The 21,918-nt window shown below is 43.1% G+C and overlaps 1 protein-coding gene across 1 annotated transcript; it reads left to right on the top strand.

The window, feature by feature from the left end:
- Positions 1 to 909: 909 nt before the first annotated feature.
- Positions 910 to 21,675, top strand: MAPK1 (mitogen-activated protein kinase 1). The gene is made up of 9 exons (XM_058158356.1): positions 910 to 1,282; positions 10,297 to 10,479; positions 11,413 to 11,602; positions 12,620 to 12,736; positions 13,680 to 13,794; positions 14,280 to 14,411; positions 15,158 to 15,267; positions 16,937 to 17,064; positions 18,726 to 21,675. The coding sequence occupies exons 1-8, from the start codon at positions 1,140 to 1,142 to the stop codon at positions 17,051 to 17,053; spliced, it is 1,107 nt and encodes a 368-aa protein (XP_058014339.1). The 5' UTR covers positions 910 to 1,139; the 3' UTR covers positions 17,054 to 17,064; positions 18,726 to 21,675.
- Positions 21,676 to 21,918: the final 243 nt, after the last annotated feature.

The following is a 21,918-nucleotide window of genomic DNA, read 5'->3' as shown; positions in this document are numbered from 1 at the left end:
TGGACACACAAGGAATTTGTCTTGGTGCATATGCTCTCAGTGTTACATAAAAGAAAAGATACGTTCATCAAGGTACAACATTTACAACACAATTGATGATCAATATATCAATATAAATCATAAGGATTGCCAGCAACAAGGCAGCATAAACATTTAATAAATGTTATAAAAAATAATCGATTTATTTATTAATGCATTGCTCGGAGCAGGGGCTTGCTGGAGATTAGCCTTCTTCTTCTTCTTTTTTAAATAATTTTTAGAAATCTCTGCAGAAATCTCACCCTCTTAGGGTAACGTTAAGATACTTCAAAAATGCACATCTGGAACTGTCCTTCTCAAAGCAGCACTAGTGCAGGACCACATTTCCAGAAATGCAAAATCATTCACGGGAGGCCAATGCAATTGCAATTTTATTTCTTTTTAAATTATTATTTAATAAGAAATAAAATCGCAAATTAATTACCAATTGCAAGGACTGGAGGCTGTGGGGGGAGAGAGAGGGGGGGAAATCAAAGGGAAACCACGTGATTTACAGATTCTCTTCCTCCTCCCCCCCACCTTTTCCTTCTGCAAAACCCCGCCCCCGTGGCCACGCCCCCCCGTTCCACGTCCTCCGCTGCTTTTCCCAGGCCACGCCCCTCGGGCTGCGGCACCCTCTCCGTCCTCTCGGGTGAGGTAGGCTTGCCTCCCCCCCCACCCCACACACACAAACACTCCATCCAATCCGTACGCCCCTCCCTCCTTCCCGCCTCCCCGCGCGCGCGCGCGCGCGCACCACGCCTCTCTCCCCTCAGGCGAACCAATCGCAGAGCGAGACCCGGCCCGCTCTCCCACCCACCCACCCACCCCGGCGAGTGCGCGTGCGCGGTTCGTCAGGTTTCAGCCCCGCCCTGCTTTCCCTCAGAGGTTTCTCTCAGAGGGCGGCTGGCGGGGTTGCGCGTCGGCCGTGTTTTTTTTTTTGGGGGGGGGGGTCGTCTCTGCGTCGCTTTTTCCCTTGGCAGCCGTTGCTCCTTCGCTTCGTCTGGCCGGAGCGAGCCGCGGAAGGCGAAGGGTGGGCTTCCCGCCTCCTTTCCTCCCCGCCCGCCGGCCGGTCGGCGCCCCTTTCCCCTCAGCCTCGCCTCCCCTCACGGATAACCAACATGGCGGCGGTGTCGGGGGCCGCCGCGGGCAGCTGTGGGAGTCCCGCCGGAGTCCCGGAGATGGTGCGCGGGCAGGTCTTCGACGTGGGTCCTCGCTACACCAACCTCTCCTATATCGGGGAAGGGGCTTACGGGATGGTCTGGTAAGGAATGGGGGGGGCGGTGGATGATGGGGGTGGGAGTCCGTCTGCAGGCGGGGCGGGGCGCACTGCAGACAGCTTAGACCGCTACTCCCCATCGCTAGCCTTTCTCAACTGGGGCTGGATGATGGAGAGGGTGGTCCGGGAGAGGGGGAGCCGTCCAGATAGGTTGGACCACGACTCCCATCGTTGCCCCAGCCTTCCCTCATCTGGTAGGGGATGATGGGAATCCAAGTGGAGGCTGGGTGCGTTGCTTTGCAGCCAGGGGCTGCAGTGCTTTTCTGTCCTGGTGGTGGGTGATGGGGATGGTGGTCCAGGCGGTGGTGGGGGGATGGATGGAGAGCCGAACTCCCATCGTTGTCCCAGCCTTGTACCATCTGGTAGTGGATGATGGGTATCTAGGAAGAACCTGGGTGCATTGCTTTCCAAACCTTTTGGTCTTAGTGGTGGATGATGGGGATGGTGGTCCAGATGGGGGGGGATGGGGAGCCGTCCAGACAGGTTGGACCCCAACTCCCAGCCTTGTCCCATCTGGTAGTGGATGATGGGTATCTAGGAAGAGCCTGGGTGCATTGCTTTCCAGACCTTTTGTCTGGTGGTGGATGACGGGGATGGTGGTCCAGCAGAGGAAGGGTGGGGAGCCTTATGTTCTAGACACATTGGATCAGAACTCCCAGCCTTCTCAAGCTGATAGTGGGTGATGGGAATCTGGGGGTGGGGGTTGGGTGTGTTGCTTCCCAAACAGGGACTGGAGAGCACTCCTCCTTCCAGACACATTGGACCACAACTCCCATCACTTTCCCAGCCTTCTCATGCTACGTAGCAGTGGATGATGGGGTTGTAGATTGAGGCTGAATGGTGCATTGCCTTCCAGACAGGTGGGACCCAAGGACCGGAGAGCCTTTCTGTCCTACTAATGGATGATGGGGATGGGGTTCCAGACAAGGGAAGGATGGAGACCCCTGTGTTCCACCTTCCAGACAGATTGGATCACAATTCCCATTGCTGTCCCAGCCTCTTTGCTCTAGATTGGGGGCTGTGCATGCTGCCTGGCAGACAGGTTGGACCACAAGAACCATCACTGCCCCAAGGATCAGAGGTCCTTGCTATGCTGTCAGTGAATGATGGGGATGGGAATCCAAATTCAGGAGAGATTGGAGGCCAAGAGTGCTGTCTTCCAGATGGATTGGACCTCAGCTCCCATCAATTGCCCCAGGGAGCAGAGGACCTTCCAGTACTGGCAGCGGATGATGAGGATGATGGTCCATCCTTGGAGAGAGGATCGGGGCCTTGACTGCTGCCTTCTAGCCAGGTTGGAGCACAACTCTGATTGCTGCCCACGGAATTGAAGGGCCTTCCCATGGTGGTGGTAGATGATGAGAATGGGGTCTCAAGGCCACCAGGGTCTTCTAGATGTGCTGCTGCACTTTCCTGTCATATTTTAAGGGACAAGGGCAACAGCAGCCCACACCATCTTCAAAGGATCCGAGCTGCCTTTGGGGCGTGACCCAACCTCACAAGTTGTGGTTGCCGCAGCCTTTTTCAATTGCAAACCTGTCGCCTCTTTGTGGGTTTCTGTTTTGTTCTGCATCTCACACAGGAGCAAAAGGCAGCCTAGACCTAGCTCCTTCCTTTGCAATCACCCAGTGAGGTGGGCTGGGCTGAGAAAGAAAGAACACCTGGCCCCGAGTCACCCCAACAATTTTCATGGCTGAGTGTGCAACAGGGTCTCCCTATTCAAAAGTCAACACATTTACTGTCACATCAGGCTAATGTTCTGTTCTTAGCTAGCCAAGATGCTCTACATACATCAAATGCAAATTCAGTTGGGTGCCTAGATTGCATTTAAAATCTATTAAGGATGAAGTCAAGAGCTTGGAGACTGCAGAGCAATTTTGGGCATTTTTATTTGGGAATGAAACCAACCAGGTTCTCCTGGTTAAAATATCCTTAAGATTGCAGCTTTTTTTTAAAAAAACCCCACACACATTTGTTTTGTCTATTCGCCCTCAATGAGGCATTGAGGATGCCTCATAATATAATGTAAAGCAATCAAAATTGATGTACGTATATCAGTGATTTATTTATTTAAAGCAGTCATTTTTTCTGTTTTCTCTCCCGAGTTCTCATTATTTTCCAAAGGAATCGATATCTGACATTTCATGATGCCGTTTATGTACCCGGAAAACATTTTATGGCTTATATTTTAATTGTGCCAAATTCCTCGGGGATGCATTGTTTTTAGGCAATCGTAACCTAAAATAATGAGTCTTGCCTTGGGAAGCATATATTTCAAATTCTCATTTTGATCCTATGCGCATTTTCCTAAAATTTAATGAAATTTTGCTGCCATGAATAAAATTTAATACCTGTTGTGTGTATTATAACAGCTATAAAGATCTAAGTTATTATCTCCTTTACCGGATTACTTAATAAAACACCCACATGCCCAAGTTTCTTTGCCTGCTATAGTTTCAGCAAACCACTTTATGCTGTTGCCGTCTATACAACCTAAATATGACATTTAATGCCAGATATTAATTATTAACCATACTGTTCATAGCAAGGGTGAAACTGAGTACAGAATGTGCCTGTGTTATATATGTAGAGTAAATGTATGCCAGGTATTATTTAATACATTTCATATGTGAGTTTTCTGGGGTGTCCAGGAAGATACCCGAAGAACATCTGATCCCACACTGTATACTAAGCTAAGGGGGTGTGTGGGAGCAAAGACCCAGCGCACAGCTATTCTTAAGTCTATTTTACTGTTTGTTGCTCATGGAGTATCATCTTTTGTCTCTTTCTTAATCACTGTTTGCCATGGCTGCGCTTGATGAAATCAGATAATATCTTCAGTTGTATTTGGATGAAAACTTATTGTATATCATTTGAATTACAGTGGGAGACTAGGCCAAATACGAAAAATGGCAAATTATTTTTGTAGGGGTTTTTGATGGATAGCTTGTTGGGTCTTCCATAATTTTTAAAATTTGGGTACAGGAAGCTGCGAGAGCAGGGAACAGAGCCTTTTCTAGTTACCAGAGCCAGCAAGGGGGCAAGTGATATATTACAGGTTTGTGTTGTGAAGGCTTTGTGCTTAACGCAGCTGGTGCTGCTCCTTTTCAACTGACATTCAACAAGGCTCTGTACCTCTGTTGGGGGGTCTCCTGTGTTGTGTGGACTAGCCAGTCTGAAGTCAGAATTTAACGCCCGTCAATCAAATGCCTGCCGTCATATGGTCCAATATCAGTTCAGAGGGATAGGCAGGAAAGTGTTCTGTTCATAGCCTATGCAGAGCCTACTTTACATTAAGATCTTTTTAGTTAATTGTTTTCCTCTTGAAAAAGTCAGCTCAGCTCTTAACTTTTTTTTTTTAAATCAATGCAAGCTGGCATAAGTGCTCCGATCTTCCACTGGGGAATTGCCTTTTTCCGATCCAGCATAATGAGCTAGACGGTAATTCATTTTTAAAATTCTAGCATCTTTATACTTAACAGCTGTTTGACTATTTGACTAACCAACCCATGGATAGGTTTGTCTTATTAAAATTTCAGTCAGGTAACAGAAATATTGAGGAAAATTCAGCATTAATAACAGTTAACTGAAAGAATTGTGATTCTATTATACAAACAATTATTTGTATTATAGGTGTGATACTAATTCTTTGTATTATAGGTATTGTACTTTATTTCTGTGAAAACTGTTTTGAGATTTAGTGTAAAACCTGAAGTATAGGTATGTGGCAGTCAGCTGCGACTTAGCATCCTGTCTGATGCTAAGACAGGAATTTAAGAAAAGTTCTGTGTATGCAGATTAGTGAGAATTTAAGACTGCCGTGGTTTATATACTTTTCAGCAGATTATAAGCATGTGAACATCCTGATTCAGAGTCAAGTTATTAATGCTTCCGTTCCATGAAAATGTGTTCTGAATGTTGAACATGTTCAGCATCTTTGCTAGACCCACATCTGAGACCTCGCACCAGTGAGGTTGCCGGTGTATGCTAAAAACAGTGACCAAAGATTTCTCTTACCCAGATCCCTATCCAGATTTGTATGTCCATTTCAATGTCAAACGAACATGCTAGTCAGGCAGACTGAAAAGATTTCACTAAAGCTGGAAAACACTGCTGGTTTGAATACTAAATTTATTCTCTGGTTTTCTTTAATTTCTTTCTTCAACACACAGTTTCGTTCTGTTACCGTGTCTAGATTCATCTAACATTGTAAAGCCAAAATGTTTTTTTCTTCTTCTTAGCATGTTGTGCAAACCCAATCGCTTGTGGTTTAATAATAATAAGCATGGTTAAGTGAATCGTGGCTTAATAGGAAGAAAGGCAGCCTTTGATGATTTTACCTTTCACTTTGGGCAGCCTTTACAATCTTACCTGACTGATAGCAGAGTTCCCTGGCAAAGTCTGCCAGGCTCAGCCTTGGGTGGTTATCTTTTCCCATTGCTGAAACTTTAATCTATATTTTTTCTTCTGCGTAGTTACTGGCACATTGCCAGTTTCAACTTTCATTCTAGACCTCTTGTGGCTTTCTCTCTCTCTCTCTCTCTCTCTCTGACTTTCTTTCTTTCCATTCTTGTGCCTTGGTGATTCAGCATTCGTGTTCACATTTTTGAACCATCTTCTTCCAGTTTTCTCTGGGACAGATATTTTTAAAATATACTTCGGCAAATCATATTCTGATATTCAACCCTAATGTCTTTCCTAGAATCCCTTCTACAAAATTCTGTCTTCTTGTAGTCCTTTTTTTTTTTTTGTAGCCTGGTCACCATTTCGTTCCTTCCTTCGATGTCTTGTTTTTTCGAGGTGCAGTGTACTTATTCTGCAGTCATCTTTAATATGTTATTTCTCCTGTCACTTCTGCCTACGCTTCGGGGCTTGTAACTTAGGAACATAGGAAACTGCCTTCTCTGGATTCTCTTGCAAAATACCAAGCCATAATTCTTCAGAATCCTGGCCTAACATTCACCAACGAGCATGCCAGCGTTCTTTCTCTATCTGATTGTTTTCAAGCTCATCTTGGGGTTTTATTTTATTTTATTTCTCTTCAAGTGGGTAACGCTGAATATTTTAGGATTGAAAAAGCTTAATGTTGCATCTGAACACAGATCTCACCTTATTCCCTCGACCAACAAGACATAGTGTGACGCTAGAATTTGAAGTTGGCTGCTACCTTCTTCATTTAAAGAAGGAAGTGGCAGGTATAATTCTGGCTTTTTTAAAGAATGATGAGTGCGTCTGCGGATTCCTACCTGCAGGAAGAGTGAAGAGGAAGTCTGCAGTCTTGAGAACAATCGGTCAGATCTTCAAACATTAATGCTTTTGAGCGTGGCCACTGAAATAATACAGTAGTATCAAGACTTCTGTCTTTAACTCATCCCTTTCCTTGGCTCTGGATTCAGGAAATCACGATTACAGGTAGTCCTCGACTAACGGTCATTTAGTGACCGTTCAAAGCTACAACGGTGTTAAAAAAAGTGACTTATGACCTATTTTCGCAGTTACAACCTTGGTAGCATCCCCACGATCATGTGATCAAAATGCAGATGCTTGGCAACTGCTTCGTACTTATGACCGTTGCTGTGTCCCAAGGTCATGTGATCCCCTTTGGCAATCTTCTTCTTCTTTTTTATTTACATTTATACCCCGCCCTTCTCTGAAGACTCAGGGCGGCTTACAATGTATAAGGCAATAGTCTCATTCTATTTGTATATTTACAAAGTCAACTTATTGCCCCCCCAACAATCTGGGTCCTCATTTTACCTACCTTATAAAGGATGGAAGGCTGAGTCAACCTTGGGCCGGGCTCGAACCTGCAGTAATTGCAGGCTGCTGTGTTCTAATAACAGGCTTCTCTATTGCCTGAGCTATCCCGGCCCCACCAGCAAAGTCAAGGGGGAAGCCAGATTCACATAACAACTGGGTTACTAACTTAACTACAGCGATTCCTTTAACAACTGTGGCAAGAGAAGTTGTAAAGTGGGGCAAAGATCCCTTAACAAATGTCTCGCTTGACAACAGAAGCGTTGGGATTGTAAGTAGAGGACTACCTGTACTGCTCATCCCTTCTATTTGCAAAAGCTGAGATTCCCGAGCTTCTGAATTTCTTTGAAAGAAATGTGACTGAAGCTGCCCGTCGTAGATTGTGTCCCTTTTTCCTCTTACATTCCAGACACCGTCTGGTCCCCGCTTGCTCTAATAATAGTCATTTCTTTGTCTTCTTTCTGCCAAAACCTACACTTGCTCCACCTCTGCTCTCAGTTTATGCTCCGAGTTTGTTTTTGTTTTGTTCTTTTCTCTCTCTAAGAATAAAGTTAATGACGAGTGCTTCTCACAGGCTACCCTGCTTCCTAGTTAGATGAAAGAATATAAATGCGTTCTTTTTAACTTTTCAGTAGCCTGGAAGACAGCGAAACCCCATCTCTCTCAGATAGCCATCATAGCCTTAAAATTTGCCATATGGGATCCGTTCTTACTGTGATGAAGGATTAAAACATTCCAGTGGAATTCTTCCAATTCCTTGTGCAGTCTTCCTGAAATTGGGCACTCCACAGGTGCATTGACCAACCCTCACGCAGGGCTGTTGAAATCTTTGGGATATCCTATGAAGACCTTGATGTTTTCAGGTTCATAGGCAAATCATAAATTGTGAAGCAAGAATGACCATTTACCTGAGATCCTGAGAAGGTTGTGATCCCGAACCTTTAAAAGCAGAATCTCTCCTGGTCTTGGCAAACCAGTGCACTGGCAAACCAGTGATTTGTTGCTCGGCGACGAAGAGAAGGAATTTATTTCCTAACCAGTCAAACAGATTGTACTCTGATCTTTGATCTAGGACTAGGTAATACCTTTGGCCGCCTTTCCAAGGAATTCTGGGAATCAGATCCCTGTAATACGCTGGGTTGGAGAGAGCATCTGATTGAGGAAGGTTATGAAACATTAATTTCTTTGCTTGGTTGTTATGACCCACCCAAAGTCAACAAGAGTTGGGCAGCATGCAAGTTTAATTATTATTACCCTCTTCCCGTTCGTCAGGAACATAAAAATTATTTATTCTTAGGTGTCAAGCCTTTTATTTTATGTCAGTGTGTGAGCCACCTGATTTGCACACACATAGACATCTAAAGTTCTTGTTTCCTAATAACTTTCTTTAGCTTTTGATAATGGATTTCTTATTTCTTATCCCTAGTACCATGTAATGGGGTGAGCTCCTGTTACTTGTCCCAGCTTCTGCCAACCTAGCAGTTCGAAAGCACGTAAAAAAAAATGGAAGGAGAAAAATAGGGACCACCTTTGGTGGGAAGGTAACAGCGTTCCGTGTGCCTTTGGCATTGAGTCATGCCGGCCACATGACCACGGAGACGTCTTCAGACAGCGCTGGCTCTTCAGCTTTGAAACGGAGATGAGCACCGCCCCCTAGAGTCAGGAACGACTAGCACGTATGTGCAAGTGGAACCTTTACCTTTACCTTCTTATTCCATTAGTTTTCTCTTCCAGATTATTGTATCACTTATATATCTGTTATTAGACAGTTTTCTGAAAATCTTCCTTTTAATTTGGGTTAACTTCATGGGGAAATGTTCTTTATCTCTAAAGAGTAAAAGTGGAGGATAAAACCAGGCTGGGTTTAATCCTTCCTGAATTCCTCCAGGGTTAAATTGGCTGCAAGTTTTGTTGTTGTTGTTGTTTTGGCAGATGTTTTGTTTACTTAAAGCATTTTTAACCTCTTTAATCAGGAATGTTGCCTGCAAACTCACAAAGATCCTTGTAAAGAAAGTGCCTGGCTCCAGACTTATATCTGTAATAGGTGAAAAGGCAATCTGATTTACAGTTGGTATAGTGGTTATCTAGAAATAGTTCATTTAGTCTGTTTGAATAGCTCCTGCTGAATGACCTTGCTGGGAAGAAGAACAAGAGACCGAGAATCTCAGCCAAATTCTGCTTCAATTCCTTTTTGTCTTCTGCATTATTGGAATGGTTCTGTTAGTTAGACTATAGGAGTCATCTTTCCGTTGAAAACCGAATTGGTAATCATCTATTATTAGGCTTGAAATCTGGAGTGAAATTTAAACTAAATTAAGTGTGGTCGCCAAGCAACAGCAAGAAGTGGGTCGACAAAGCAATAATCTTGCTCCTTTTCTAAGAACACATTCCTTAAACTTTTCAAGATTCAGATAAGCTTACATATTAGTGCTCGCCAGTGTTGAAAAACCCACCAGAGCAGAAAATGAGCCATTGTCAACAGGACAAGGAAGGCAAAGGAGGGTGGGTGGATTAATGTATCCAGATCCACAGGAAAAGTCTCACTCGTTTATTATTATCCTTTGCTAAATTGTAACACTTTAAAAAAAATATATCTTTACCATTGTATCCCGTAATAGCAGTATATTTACAGAGATGGGCAACATTGTCTAAATTATCTAAGTTTTGCAACAGGCATTAAAGTGAATATTACTGTGTGTTTGATTCATGTTACATGTGCTGGAGATAATAGCGTCTGAATTAATTAGAATCTTCTTCCTCCTAACAGCTCTCTGTGCCCTAAAAATGGTGAATGGGTATCCGGGTCTCGTGATTTGGAGGACCTCAAGCTGCCTCTTGTCTTCTTAGATCACAACCCCCACCCCTTTAACACGATCATACAATCCTCACTGTCTCTGAAATTAGGCAAGATCGTGTGAAAAGAAATGGGTGGACAACTTTGCAACCTACTCCTTATTTTAAGCAACATTTCTTTTGGGACCAACAATTTCTATCCATCATATTGCTGAGAAGAAAGCCATATGAACATATAGAGAAGGAACACAATATGGGCAAAGCTTTAGAGGAGAAACAGGGGTGCTCGGCAATTTTTGTGGTCATCAGCATCAAAGGAAGCTTTTTAATGTTGAAACTTAACAAAAAGTTGGTTGGAAGACAAAGTGGCGATTCTGCTACATTATTTAAAAAGTCTCTTGTTTTGCCGATCGTTGAGTTTATTTTATCACCTGTTTTTTTCCCCCCAGTTCAGCCTATGATAATTTGAACAGAGTTCGGGTGGCGATCAAGAAAATCAGTCCTTTCGAACACCAGACTTACTGTCAGAGAACCCTGAGAGAGATCAAAATCCTGTTGCGTTTCAAGCATGAAAATATTATTGGGATCAACGACATCATTAGGGCTCCAACTATTGATCAAATGAAAGACGTGTATCCTTTAAAAACCCTTCCTCCTTCTGTTCTCATTGTCGTCCTCTTTTCCTCTTTGCGTTAAAGTAAAATGATTTATTTTTATTTATTTATTTATTATTTGAATTTATATCCCGCCCTTCTCTGAAGACTCAGAGCAGCTTACACTGTGTTAAGCAATAGTCTTCATCCATTTGTATATTATATACAAAGTCAACTTTTATTGCCCCCAACAATCTGGGTCCTCATTTTACCTACCTTATAAAGGATGGAAGGCTGAGTCAACCTTGGGCCTGGTGGGGCTTGAACCTGCAGTAATTGCAAGCAGCTGTGTTAATAACAGACAGACTTAGTCCGTTGAGCCACCCGAGGCTTATTCTGGTTATTATTATATGCATTGGTTGTGCTTGCTTCACAACCGTCCGCTTACTGATCGTTTGAAGTTACAACAGCACTGAAAAAAGTGACTTATGATCATTTTTCACACTGATGACCGTTGCAGCATCCCCACGGTCACATAATTTAGACTTGGCTGTTTGACAACTTAATTCGACATTTATAACGGTCGCAGTGTCCCGGGGTTGCGCGATCCCCTTTTCCGACCTTCCGGCAAGCAAAGTCCATGGGGAAGCCAGATTCACTTAACAATCTAACAATCTGTTACTAACTTAACAGCTGCAGTGACTCACTTAACAAATGTGACAAGAAAAGTTGTAAAAGGGGGCAAAACTCACTTCGCAACATAAATTTTGGGCGCAGTTGTGGTCATAAGTGGAGGACTCCCTGTATATCTCTGTATTCATGAACCACACAGGAATATTGTCATTGTTGCCGTATTGTAATGGTATATTATGCAATACAGAAGTACGATTTTAAACATCTCGGAAGCTCGGCCAAATTGCATTACCTGATATAAAACATGTGTTGGTTTTGTTGCCTTAATTCAATTTTCAGCTACATTGTGCAAGATCTCATGGAAACAGATCTTTACAAACTCTTAAAGACTCAACATCTCAGCAATGATCACATTTGTTACTTCCTTTACCAAATTTTGAGAGGATTGAAATACATCCATTCAGCCAACGTATTGCACAGGGACCTCAAACCGTCCAACTTGCTGCTAAACACTACTTGTGATCTCAAGGTCTGTATTTAGCTTTTTGGAGACAGCTCAAGGGATTACAGAAAATACAAAATAGCAGAGTTGGAAGAGGGACCTTGGAGGTCTTCTAGTCCAGCCCCCTTGCTCAAGCAGCAGATACCAGTGATGGTTAACCTTTTTTGGTGCTGAGTGCCCAAAGTGTGCGCGAATCTCCCAAATGCAATGGGAGCTCCCCCGTGCATGCGTGTGCATCTTCTGTGTATGTGTTCCCCGTGCATGCACACGTATGCGCCCTGCCCCCTTACGCCCCATTTTGGCTTCCAGGTTGGTGCAGGAGTTTTTCCAGGCCCAAAATCGGGCACGGGGGGTGGGGTGGGGGCTCTTGCATGGTGCCCTGCGCCATTTTGGCTTCCATTTTGAACCCCCAAAATGCAATGCGAGTACCCCCATACAAGCGCCCTTCACACATGCACGTGTGTCCCCTGCATGCGCCCTGCTCCCCACACACGCGTGGCAGAGACCCGAAAACCAGTGGTTGGCAGGAGGAGCGCACACATAAAGGGTGGAGCTGGGCTGGGGCGATGGCTGGCGTGCCGCAGAGAGGGGGTCTGCGTGCCACCTGTGGCACATGTGCCATAGGTTCGCCATCATGGCCTTATACCATTTCAGACAAATGGCTGTCCAGTCTCTTCTTAAAAAGCCTCCAGTGTTGGAGCACCCACAACTTCTGGAGGCAAGTTGTTCCACTGGCTAATTCTTCTCATTGTTGGGAAATTTCTCCTGAGTTCTAGGTTGCTTCTCCCCTTGGTTAGTTTCCATCCATTGATTCCTGTCTTGCATTCTGGGGCTTTGGAAAACAGGTTGACCACCACCATCCTCTCTTCTTTGTGCAGCCGTTCAAATATTGTAACACTGCCATCTCTGAAGCCTTCTTCCCTTGTGGAATATATCCCCCTAAAATTTACCTTTTTTAAAAAAATGAATTTTGCTTACTCGAAAGAAAAGCCCCCTGTGCTCTTTCTAAAAACAACAACCATCTTTTCTTCCCTCCCATAACAGATATGTGACTTTGGTTTGGCTCGTGTGGCAGATCCAGATCATGACCACACTGGTTTCCTAACAGAATACGTAGCTACGCGTTGGTACAGAGCTCCAGAAATCATGTTGAACTCTAAGGTGAGAGTTGAAATGTTTTTGTGTTTAGTCTTATTGCAGAGTTGTTTGATCCAAATCAGTCAATCGTAGAAATCAGGTTCCTCATGGAAATCCATTATTAGTTCTGTTTAACTGAGTGAGCCTAGTTCAGTGAGAGCGAACCTTTTCAGCAATGAGTGTCCAAACCAGAACATGCATGCATGTGTGTGCGTGTGTGTGCGCCGGAGCTCCAGAAACCCGAAGACCAGCTGGCCAGCGGACACATGCCTGTTTTGGGGGCATTTTTTGGGCCATTTCAGACCATTTTTTGAACTGTTTTCAGGCCGTTTTTCGGGCTGTTTTTGGCCAGAAAACGGCCTGTTTTTTGGAACATTTTCTGGCACCTGCGAAGATTAGCCAGCTAGCATGCCAGAAACCAAAAGAGCAGCTGGTGATGGCACACGTGCCCGCAGAGAGGGCTCTGCGTGCCACAGGTTCACCATCACAGGCCTAGTTTATGTAAAATAGTTTTAACTTTGCAGATTGTAAAATGGTGCTTCCTGTTTTATAAACAGTACTTTTTTTCCTAGAATATTGTCTGGGGTTTTTTTGTGCATGTTTGTGTGCGTTTGTAGGCTCAAAGCTGGGTAACATATTATCTATTTAAAGTTATTATTTAATATATAATATATAATATATAATATATAATATATAATATATAATATATAATATAATATGTGTTGAAACGTGTCCTCTGGATTCCAAGGAATTGAACTTTAGGTATAGCGGTTTATGGAGTTGTATGAACAAATATTTTTTATAGTGCATTTTTGTAATGCTTTAAGAAATCCTAAGTATAAAGTCTAAAATAGTCTCCAAGTGGTAGAAGTAGTGACATGTGGTAGAAAATGATCCTATTTGAGAACTCCAGAACTGTAAAATACGCAACATAATAGCAAATGTTTTTTCCCCATTTTGTCTGTAGGGATATACCAAATCTATTGATATTTGGTCTGTAGGCTGTATTCTGGCGGAGATGCTATCAAACAGACCCATCTTCCCAGGAAAACACTACCTTGATCAGCTCAACCACATTCTTGGTATTTTTTTTACTTTTTACATCTAAATAATACAGGCAAAAAACTCTTTAACATGTCTAATTGGTGTTTCTTCCTTTTTCTTTGTTTACTTGTTGGAACTAGGAACTTGAGCAAATGATAGCAAATTTAAGTTGCCCATATTCGCCAGACAGATCTACTTTATTTTTGCAGTACCCTATTTTTCGGAGTATAAGACGCACCTTTTTCCCCCAAAAAAGAGGGTGAAAATCTGGGTGCGTCTTATACTCCGAATGTAGCCCCGCCCAGCTTCTCAAACAGGGGTTTCAGAAGCTAAAAAAAAGGAACCTGTTGCTAAAATTCACCTCTGGGAACAGCTGATTGGGGGTATTCCGGAGGCTGATCCCCTGCCAGCTTTTTTCTTATTTTCCTTCCCAAAAACCAAGGTGTATCTTATACGCCAGTGCGTCTTGTACTCCGAAAAATACGGTAATTTCTCTTTCTTTTTTTTCCCCTTCATGTTGCAGGAATTCTTGGTTCTCCTTCCCAAGAAGACTTGAACTGTATAATCAATGCGAAAGCGAGAAATTACTTGCTTTCTCTACCATATAAAAATAAAGTTCCCTGGAACAGATTATTTCCAAATGCTGATCCAAAAGGTAAGTTAAAAGGATAAGATTCTGACATTCAGGAAAACCATGGCATAAGATATAGGAAAAGTTACAAGAGATGAGATTTGTAACAGTCCCTACTCTTTCTGGCGACTGGCGACCCCCAGGGGGAGAGCCTTCTCTGTGGGAGCACCTGCCCTATGGAATGAGCTTCCTCTGGGGTTACGATTGCTCCCCGACCTCTGGACCTTCCGACGTGAACTCAAGACCTTTCTGTTTTACCGCGCAGGGCTGGCCTAATGCATTATGGTTTTTAATTGGTTTTTTTAATCATTTTTCTATTACTAGTTTTAAATGGGGTTAGCCAAATTGAATTAAATTCTTAAAATGTTTTTAATTCTGTTTATAAAATTGTTTTTTATGTTGGCTGTAACCGCCCTGAGTCCTTTGGGAGAAGGGCGGTATAGAAATCAAATAAATTCTAATTCTAATTCTAATTCTTTCTCTTTCTTCATTAATGCTCATATCAAAAGAATTAGCCCTCCATATTTATGATCTTCCAAATAAATATGCTGAAAAACATACAAGCATTTCCTAGTTTCTTCTCAATAAATGCTTTTATTGTAGAGAAAGTCCTGCTCGGACTAGCATCCACCATTTGTCGTTGTTCTAGTGAAATAGTTTTGCATCCCCGAGGGGAAAAAATTTAAACATCCCTCAGCATGTTCTGTACAAGGATGGACATTGGGATGAGTAGAATGCAAGCCAAACTAATTCTAAAATTGTCTTTCTAGCTCTTGATCTGTTGGATAAAATGTTGACTTTCAACCCTCACAAGAGAATTGAAGTGGAAGAAGCTTTGGCTCACCCCTACCTAGAACAGTATTACGACCCCAGTGATGAGGTATGGAGGCGGTTTGACAGTGTAAAACACTTTAACTCAATGCTTTGAATAGGTTTGGCAGCCAGAGAGGATAATACATATTTATAGCTCAAATCTTGTTTTATATATAGATAGTCCTCAACTTACTACCACAATTGAGCCCAAAATGTATGTTGCTAAGTGAGACATTTGTTAAGTGTGTTTTGCCCGCTGTTACGACCTTTCTTGCCACAGTTGTTAAATGAATCACTGCAGTTGATAAGATAGTAACCTGGTTGTTAAGTTCCCAAGCATCTGAATTCGATCACATGACCATGGGGATGCCACAATAGTAACTATGAAAAATGGTCATAAGTCACATTTTTCAATGCCGTTGTAGCTTTGAACGGTCATTAAATGGACTGTTGTAAGTCGAAGACTATCTGTTGTGGCTCTGGCCCCCAGGCCGGGCCTCCTGGAGCCGGATGACTCAGAGAGTGAGGAGGAGGAGCTGGCAAGGCCTCCTTCCCCCCCTGGATCTTCCTCCTCCCTGGCACCATCTCAGATTCCAGCTGCAGGGTAGGAGGAGGAGGAGGAGCTGACAAGGCCTCTTTCCCCCGACCCTTCCTCCTCCCTGGCAACGCCCCAAGAACCAGCTGCTGAGGATCAATCTTGGCTAGATGTGAAACAGCGACACTGAGAGAAACGTGCGCAGCAGAGTAAGGGGTGGGGCAGGCCCAGGGAGTGCTGAGTCATGGAGCCACACCCCACAGGGGATAAAAGCAGGGAGGGTGCTCCGTAGGCCCTTGTGTCGGACAAAGTTACGGACTACTGGCTCTTGGACTGCTTTCGACTGAAGGCTGGGATTACTTGTGAGAACTTTAGATCATCCTGCAGACTCCTGGTTGCTCTGGCAACGATCTGTCGGCACGCTGCTAAGTGATAAGGACTTGGCTGGCACGTGAAGGAGTTGCCAAAACTTTTGTTGCCAGAAGGAACCCAGCCAAGTGTAAATAAATTGCTGGCAGACCCCCTCGGCTGCTGTATTGTTTTGGGAAGGAAGGGAGGGGACAGAACACTATCTGTATTTTTCTCAGCATATATCAGTGATGGTGAACCTATGGCATGTTATCTCTCTGGGCACACCAGCCGTCGCCCGTTGCTTTTCCATGTTCCGGCGCGCCGGCCAGCTGGTTTTCAAGCATGCAGGAGCGCCGGAAACAGGAAAAGCAGCTCCCTGGTGCGCATGCGCATTCCCAGAAAGCTGAGCTTCTGGTTTCTAGTGTGCATGTGTGCACTGCCCAACTGGTCTTTGTGTGTGCATCTGCGCCAGAAATAGGAAGACCAGGTGGCCGGTCTTCGGTTTCTGGCGTTCCCCCACGCACATGCTCCCATTTGGGCACTTACTGCTTCTCCAACACTGGCATATATCAATAAATGTGTGAAAAATCTTAACTCACCAGCTCTCCAAACCATACCATAATAAATGTATCCAAGTAAAACTTCTGTAACTGCATATTTATAGAGTAACTCCTAATGCAGGTAATTTTAGTATGCATTCTTTTCTAAGATTCATATTTTAATTTTGACCATAAAGTCTTCTGAGCAGTTTTAGAACACTTAAAAAGTCAAAAACTTTCCGATTTACGTATTTCTTTTGTGACTCAATATCATTCATGTTTCTAATGGCCTGTTCTTTATTTTTTAAAAGCCTGTCGCTGAAGCGCCTTTCAAATTTGATATGGAGCTGGATGACTTGCCGAAGGAAAAACTGAAAGAACTAATTTTTGAGGAAACTGCCAGATTCCAGCCAGGATACAGATCCTAAATGGCATAAGGGTACATTAAATGTTTTAATCGAACTACGTGAAGCGGGCAACTTCTTTTGCATTTATTGTAATCATTTGATAAATATTAAATTATTTTATATCATCACAGTTAAAAGATTTGCCAATCGTTAAGCCTTTCCCAAAAAGCTTTTGAAAAATTTACTCAGGAATTTGCTCTGGAGTAGCCCCAAATGGCTATCCAAAATTCACGTAAAATATTTGAAAGAATTCAGAAAAACAGCCCAAAAGTTTGTAATGGCTTCAGTTGCTTTTCCTAAAATGCCTATTGATTCCCCCCCCCCCCTTAGATAGTGAGAATGTAGTCTAAAGCAAGGATGATTTGTCGTTTCGTCCAATATTCAGTTCATTTCATACACCTAGAAAAAAAGCACCTTTAATATTCTGTATTCATCTTTGTATAGCAAAATCTAAAATATCAAAAATTTTGCTTTCAATTAAAAAAAATACTTTGTGGGTCTGCCTTCAGAGCTTGTCGATCGAAAGGTTGGCAGTTCAGCGGTTCGAATCCCTAGTGCCGCACAACAGGGTGAGCTCCCGTGACTTCTCCCAGTTTATGCCAACCTAGCAGTTTGAAAGCAGGTAAAAAATGCAAGTAGAAAAATAGGGACCACCTTTGGTGGGAAGATAACAGCATTCTGTCCGCCTTTGGCATTGAGTCATGCCGGCCACATGACCACGGAGACGTCTTCGGACAGCGCTGGCTCTTCGGCTTTGAAACGGAGATGAGCACCGTCCCCCTAGAGTCGGGAATGACTAGCACGTATGTGCGAGGGGAACCTTTACCTTTACCTATATATAAGTTGTTGTAAACCAGCCAGAGTTCCTCAACAGTGAGGTGGGCAGCATACAAATTTAATAAATATATGAAGTTCAGGAGCCACGGTGGCACAGTGGTTAGACTGCAGTATTGCAGTCTAATTCTGCTAACTACCAGCAATTCAGCAGTTCGATCCTGACCGGCTCAAGGTTGACTCATCCTTCCATCCTTCCGAGATCGGTAAAATGAGGACCCAGATTGTTGGGGGCAATATGTTGACTCTGTAAACCGCTCAGAGAAGATTGGAAAGCACTGTGAAGTGGTATATAAGTCTAAGTGCTATTGCTAGCGGTATATTCTAGTCAGTTTCTGAAGATAATCCTGTGTTATTTTTTAGTCTCAAATACACTGTACGGATATTCGTCGACTTAAAACCATTTGTTTAGTGCCTGTCTGAAGTTAACAACTGCACTACAAAAAGTGACTTTTGACCAGTGCAGTATCTCCCCCCCCCTGCCAATCAAAATCCAGATGCTTGGCAACTGGCTCGTATTTATGACGGTTTCAGCGTCCCGGGGAATCACGTGATCCCGTTTTGCGTCCTGACAAGCAAAGTCAACGGGGAAGCCAGATTCACTCAACAGTCGTGTTACCGAATTAACAACGGCAGGGATTCACTTAACAACGGTGGCAAGAAAGGTCATACAGTGGAGCAAAATTTTCTTGACAACCATCTCCCTTAGCAACAGAAATGTTGGGCTCCATGGTTGGGCGGTTTTAAGTCGAGGACTACCTGTACGGTGTGATCTCTCTGCACTCCATCCGACGTGTATCCTCCATTTTCCAATAAAACGTTCCCTCTTTATCTTTTTTTTTTTTTTTTCTTCTCGTAGGATAAAGGAATTAAAGGGCTGGGCTCACTCTTCGTAGACGTTCTCTTCCTGGATCTTTCTCTATGATCATATGACGTGGCCTCCTTCAGTTTATCCACTAAACATTTCAAGCCATTCAGGAGGACCATTTCTATGGTCGTCCTGGCTTTCTATGTCTTCAACCGATCCTCTCTTTTACGCCTGAAGAAATGTTACCAATACTCCTGCGTGTAAACACCCCCCCCCCCACCGATCTTTTTGCAGGTACTGTCTTTCTCTATAAACACACCACCCTTCGATGACGGCCGGTTGGTTTAGAGTAGACCATGTCCCTCCTTTCTGGTTTGAAAGATGCAGTGTTGGCTTCTGACCTTGAGGAGGGCAGAAACTATTTTGTACCTTGAATCATTTTCGTTTTGTAGATTTTTGTAACGGCATTTGAGAGTGAAAAAAATAATAATAATCATGACGGAACATTTGAGGGCACTTTAAGTCAGGGGCATTCGCCACACCTTTTGCACTTCTTTAAGCTTGCCATGTTTATTGACACGCACAGTACGAGAGGACAGATCCAGGCATACACTGTATTTATACTTTTCACTCCCCCCTCTTTCTCTGGGCATAAATTAAGGCAGGTCACTTCACAGCAAACGATGCAGAACCCCCCACTCTTCCCCTTCTCCCCCCCTCCCGACTTTAAGAGGTCGTAGGTACTTGTGCAATTTTAACGTTGAATGGTACACCTGGGATTTCCAACGCCACACTTGCAAGACGCATCTGCTTACCCAGAAGCCAATCTGGTTGATTTGAACAGGACATAATTCCCTCCGATCTTAGAATTTTGGTCATTTTCAACCCAGCAAAAAAATGACTTCATACAAAATCTTACAGTTGATGGCTTTCTTTTTCTGGGAATGCACCCAGGGGGATTAGCAGAGAAATTTTTGTGAACACGGTAAACTCCACCTAAATACTCGGTACCTTTCTTTTGAATGTATGTGGTGGGCTCTGGGGAAAAAAAAAAAAAAAGAGAGAACACTGCATCTTTAAAATAAGAAAGTGAGAACAACTGTATTTCCGCAGCATGTCGACATCTCGCCTTTTATTTCCTGTAACGTTCCCCACTCTTCCCATAATGCTTCCAGAATTTATAACTCTGGACCTCTTGTTCAGTCAGCTGATTTAAATTGCATTATCGAGACCCCCTAACCCGGGCTCACGAAATTAATACTCTGCTTTTTTTTTAAATGATAGCTCTTCAAGTATTTGTTTCTGAAACTGTACAGTGTGGAGTTTATTAGATGTTCTGTTCCAGTGCGGTGCCTCATTGACACTTTCCCCTCCTTCCCCCCCCCCCACTGCCCTCGGTGAGAAATTTTACCTTGTTCTAAAATGATGACTGTGTCTTCTCCTCGCATGACTGTTAAAAGCTTTCTGTGCACAGATGATTGTCTTAAGTGCCACATAGCTGGAGCTAAAACAACAACAACAACAACAACAACAACAAAAAAGTTACCTCTAAACTATACTCAATGAAATTCTCCCCAGCAAAGAGAACATTTCATGGGGGAGAATCAAGCATGTTCTTAGCTGTTCCATCTTTTTTTGCTCTGTTGTATTTTGGCAGCAGTGCCCTTGTTAATGCATCAAGCATTAAAAGTTCATTTTGGTATATTTACCTTTACTTTTTTCCAAATAATTTCGTTTGCCTTTTGAAGAATTTTTGACAGGAGTCTTGCTGTTTTAGTCTTGGGGTGACTTGCGTTTAATTTTTACTTCCTGCAAGGATGAGAAAGTCTTTTGGGTGGATTTTTAGTGGGCCAATCATTATGCTAAAATGAATACATTTTTTTTTCTGTTAAAGAAGTTAATGTGACATTATGGTCTCGGCTTGATCCACAGTTAGCTAATTTGTTTCTCTGATCCAAAATTCCATTGAGCTCGGTAAGACTGTTTGTTAGGAAATTAGAATCACAGTTTTGGCCACTTTAGGTGCATCCAAAGTTGCGTACGGTGTATATCAAAGTTTATATTAGGTGTTTACAGATGACAGCATTCTGCATTAACACATAAGCAATCAGTCTGCTGAACCAAACTTAATAGATGTTTGTCTCTGAAAGTTGATCTCTGTTAACTCTCGTGGAACCTGCAAAAAGCATATATTGAATATTATATATTGTTGGAATATTGTTGGAAAAGGTTTAACAGGTCCCAAGTTCTCTGCAACTTCCTATGACTGTTCAGATCTGTCCTAGATCCATCTTTAATTTTTTAAAAAAAAAACAGAAGTTTTACCATAATGCCAGCTGTTAAGTTGAGCTGTTCTCCTGGCTTGACTTGCATCATTATTGCAACATTAATTTGGTGATTGTAGACTGTTACGAGTCTCTCAAGTGAAACAACACTAACAGCAGTTTTTGTTACAAGAATGGAAAGTTTTGTTGACTTTGTTTATTATGTTTTGTACTATCCTATTCACCTGCAATTTACAATTGGACAAAGGAAGCTACAGGCAAGACATACTAAAACAGTGTTGCCCCCAACGTTTTGGGAACCAGGAATCAGTTCCGTGGTTTTTCTATGGGCCGAAGGGGTCTTTTGCATGGTTTTGCATGCTGCCTGCATCCCACTGATGGGGCTTAGCTTGTTTGTGCAGCCTGGTTTCTGGCATGCTGCAGCCCAGCAAACAGGGGTTGGGGACCCTTGTACTAAAATCAGCTTTGAGATATTCATTCTGTCTGTCAATTGACTTCTGGCCACTAACTGTTCATTCAAGGCACATCTTTTGACAGAATAGAATGTCTTGGTGAAAAAAGTAAGGCTGTACATTTAGGCCAGAAAAACCAAATGCAAAGCTATAATATATAGATAGTATAGATAGTACTCGGCTCAGTAGTAGTAACGGTGAGAGGGATCTTGGTGTCCTAGTGAACAATCACTTAAATGTGAGCCAGCCATGTGCAGCTGCTGCCAAAAAAGCCAACACAGTTCTAGGTTGCATCAACAGAAAGATAGAATCAAGATCACGTGAAGTATTAATACCACTTTATAATGCCTTGGTAACGCCACACCTGGAATGCTGCATCCAGTTTCGGTGGCTACAACGTAAAAAAGATGTTGAAAATCTAGAAAGAGTGCAGAGAAGAGAAACAAAGATGATTAGGGGACTGGAGGCTAAAACATATGAAGAACGGTTGCAGGAACTGGGTATGTC

This window comes from Ahaetulla prasina, chromosome 15, assembly GCF_028640845.1.
Source record: "Ahaetulla prasina isolate Xishuangbanna chromosome 15, ASM2864084v1, whole genome shotgun sequence".
NCBI classification, from domain to species: domain Eukaryota; kingdom Metazoa; phylum Chordata; class Lepidosauria; order Squamata; family Colubridae; genus Ahaetulla; species Ahaetulla prasina.
This window is presented reverse-complemented; position numbering and strand designations above follow the sequence as displayed.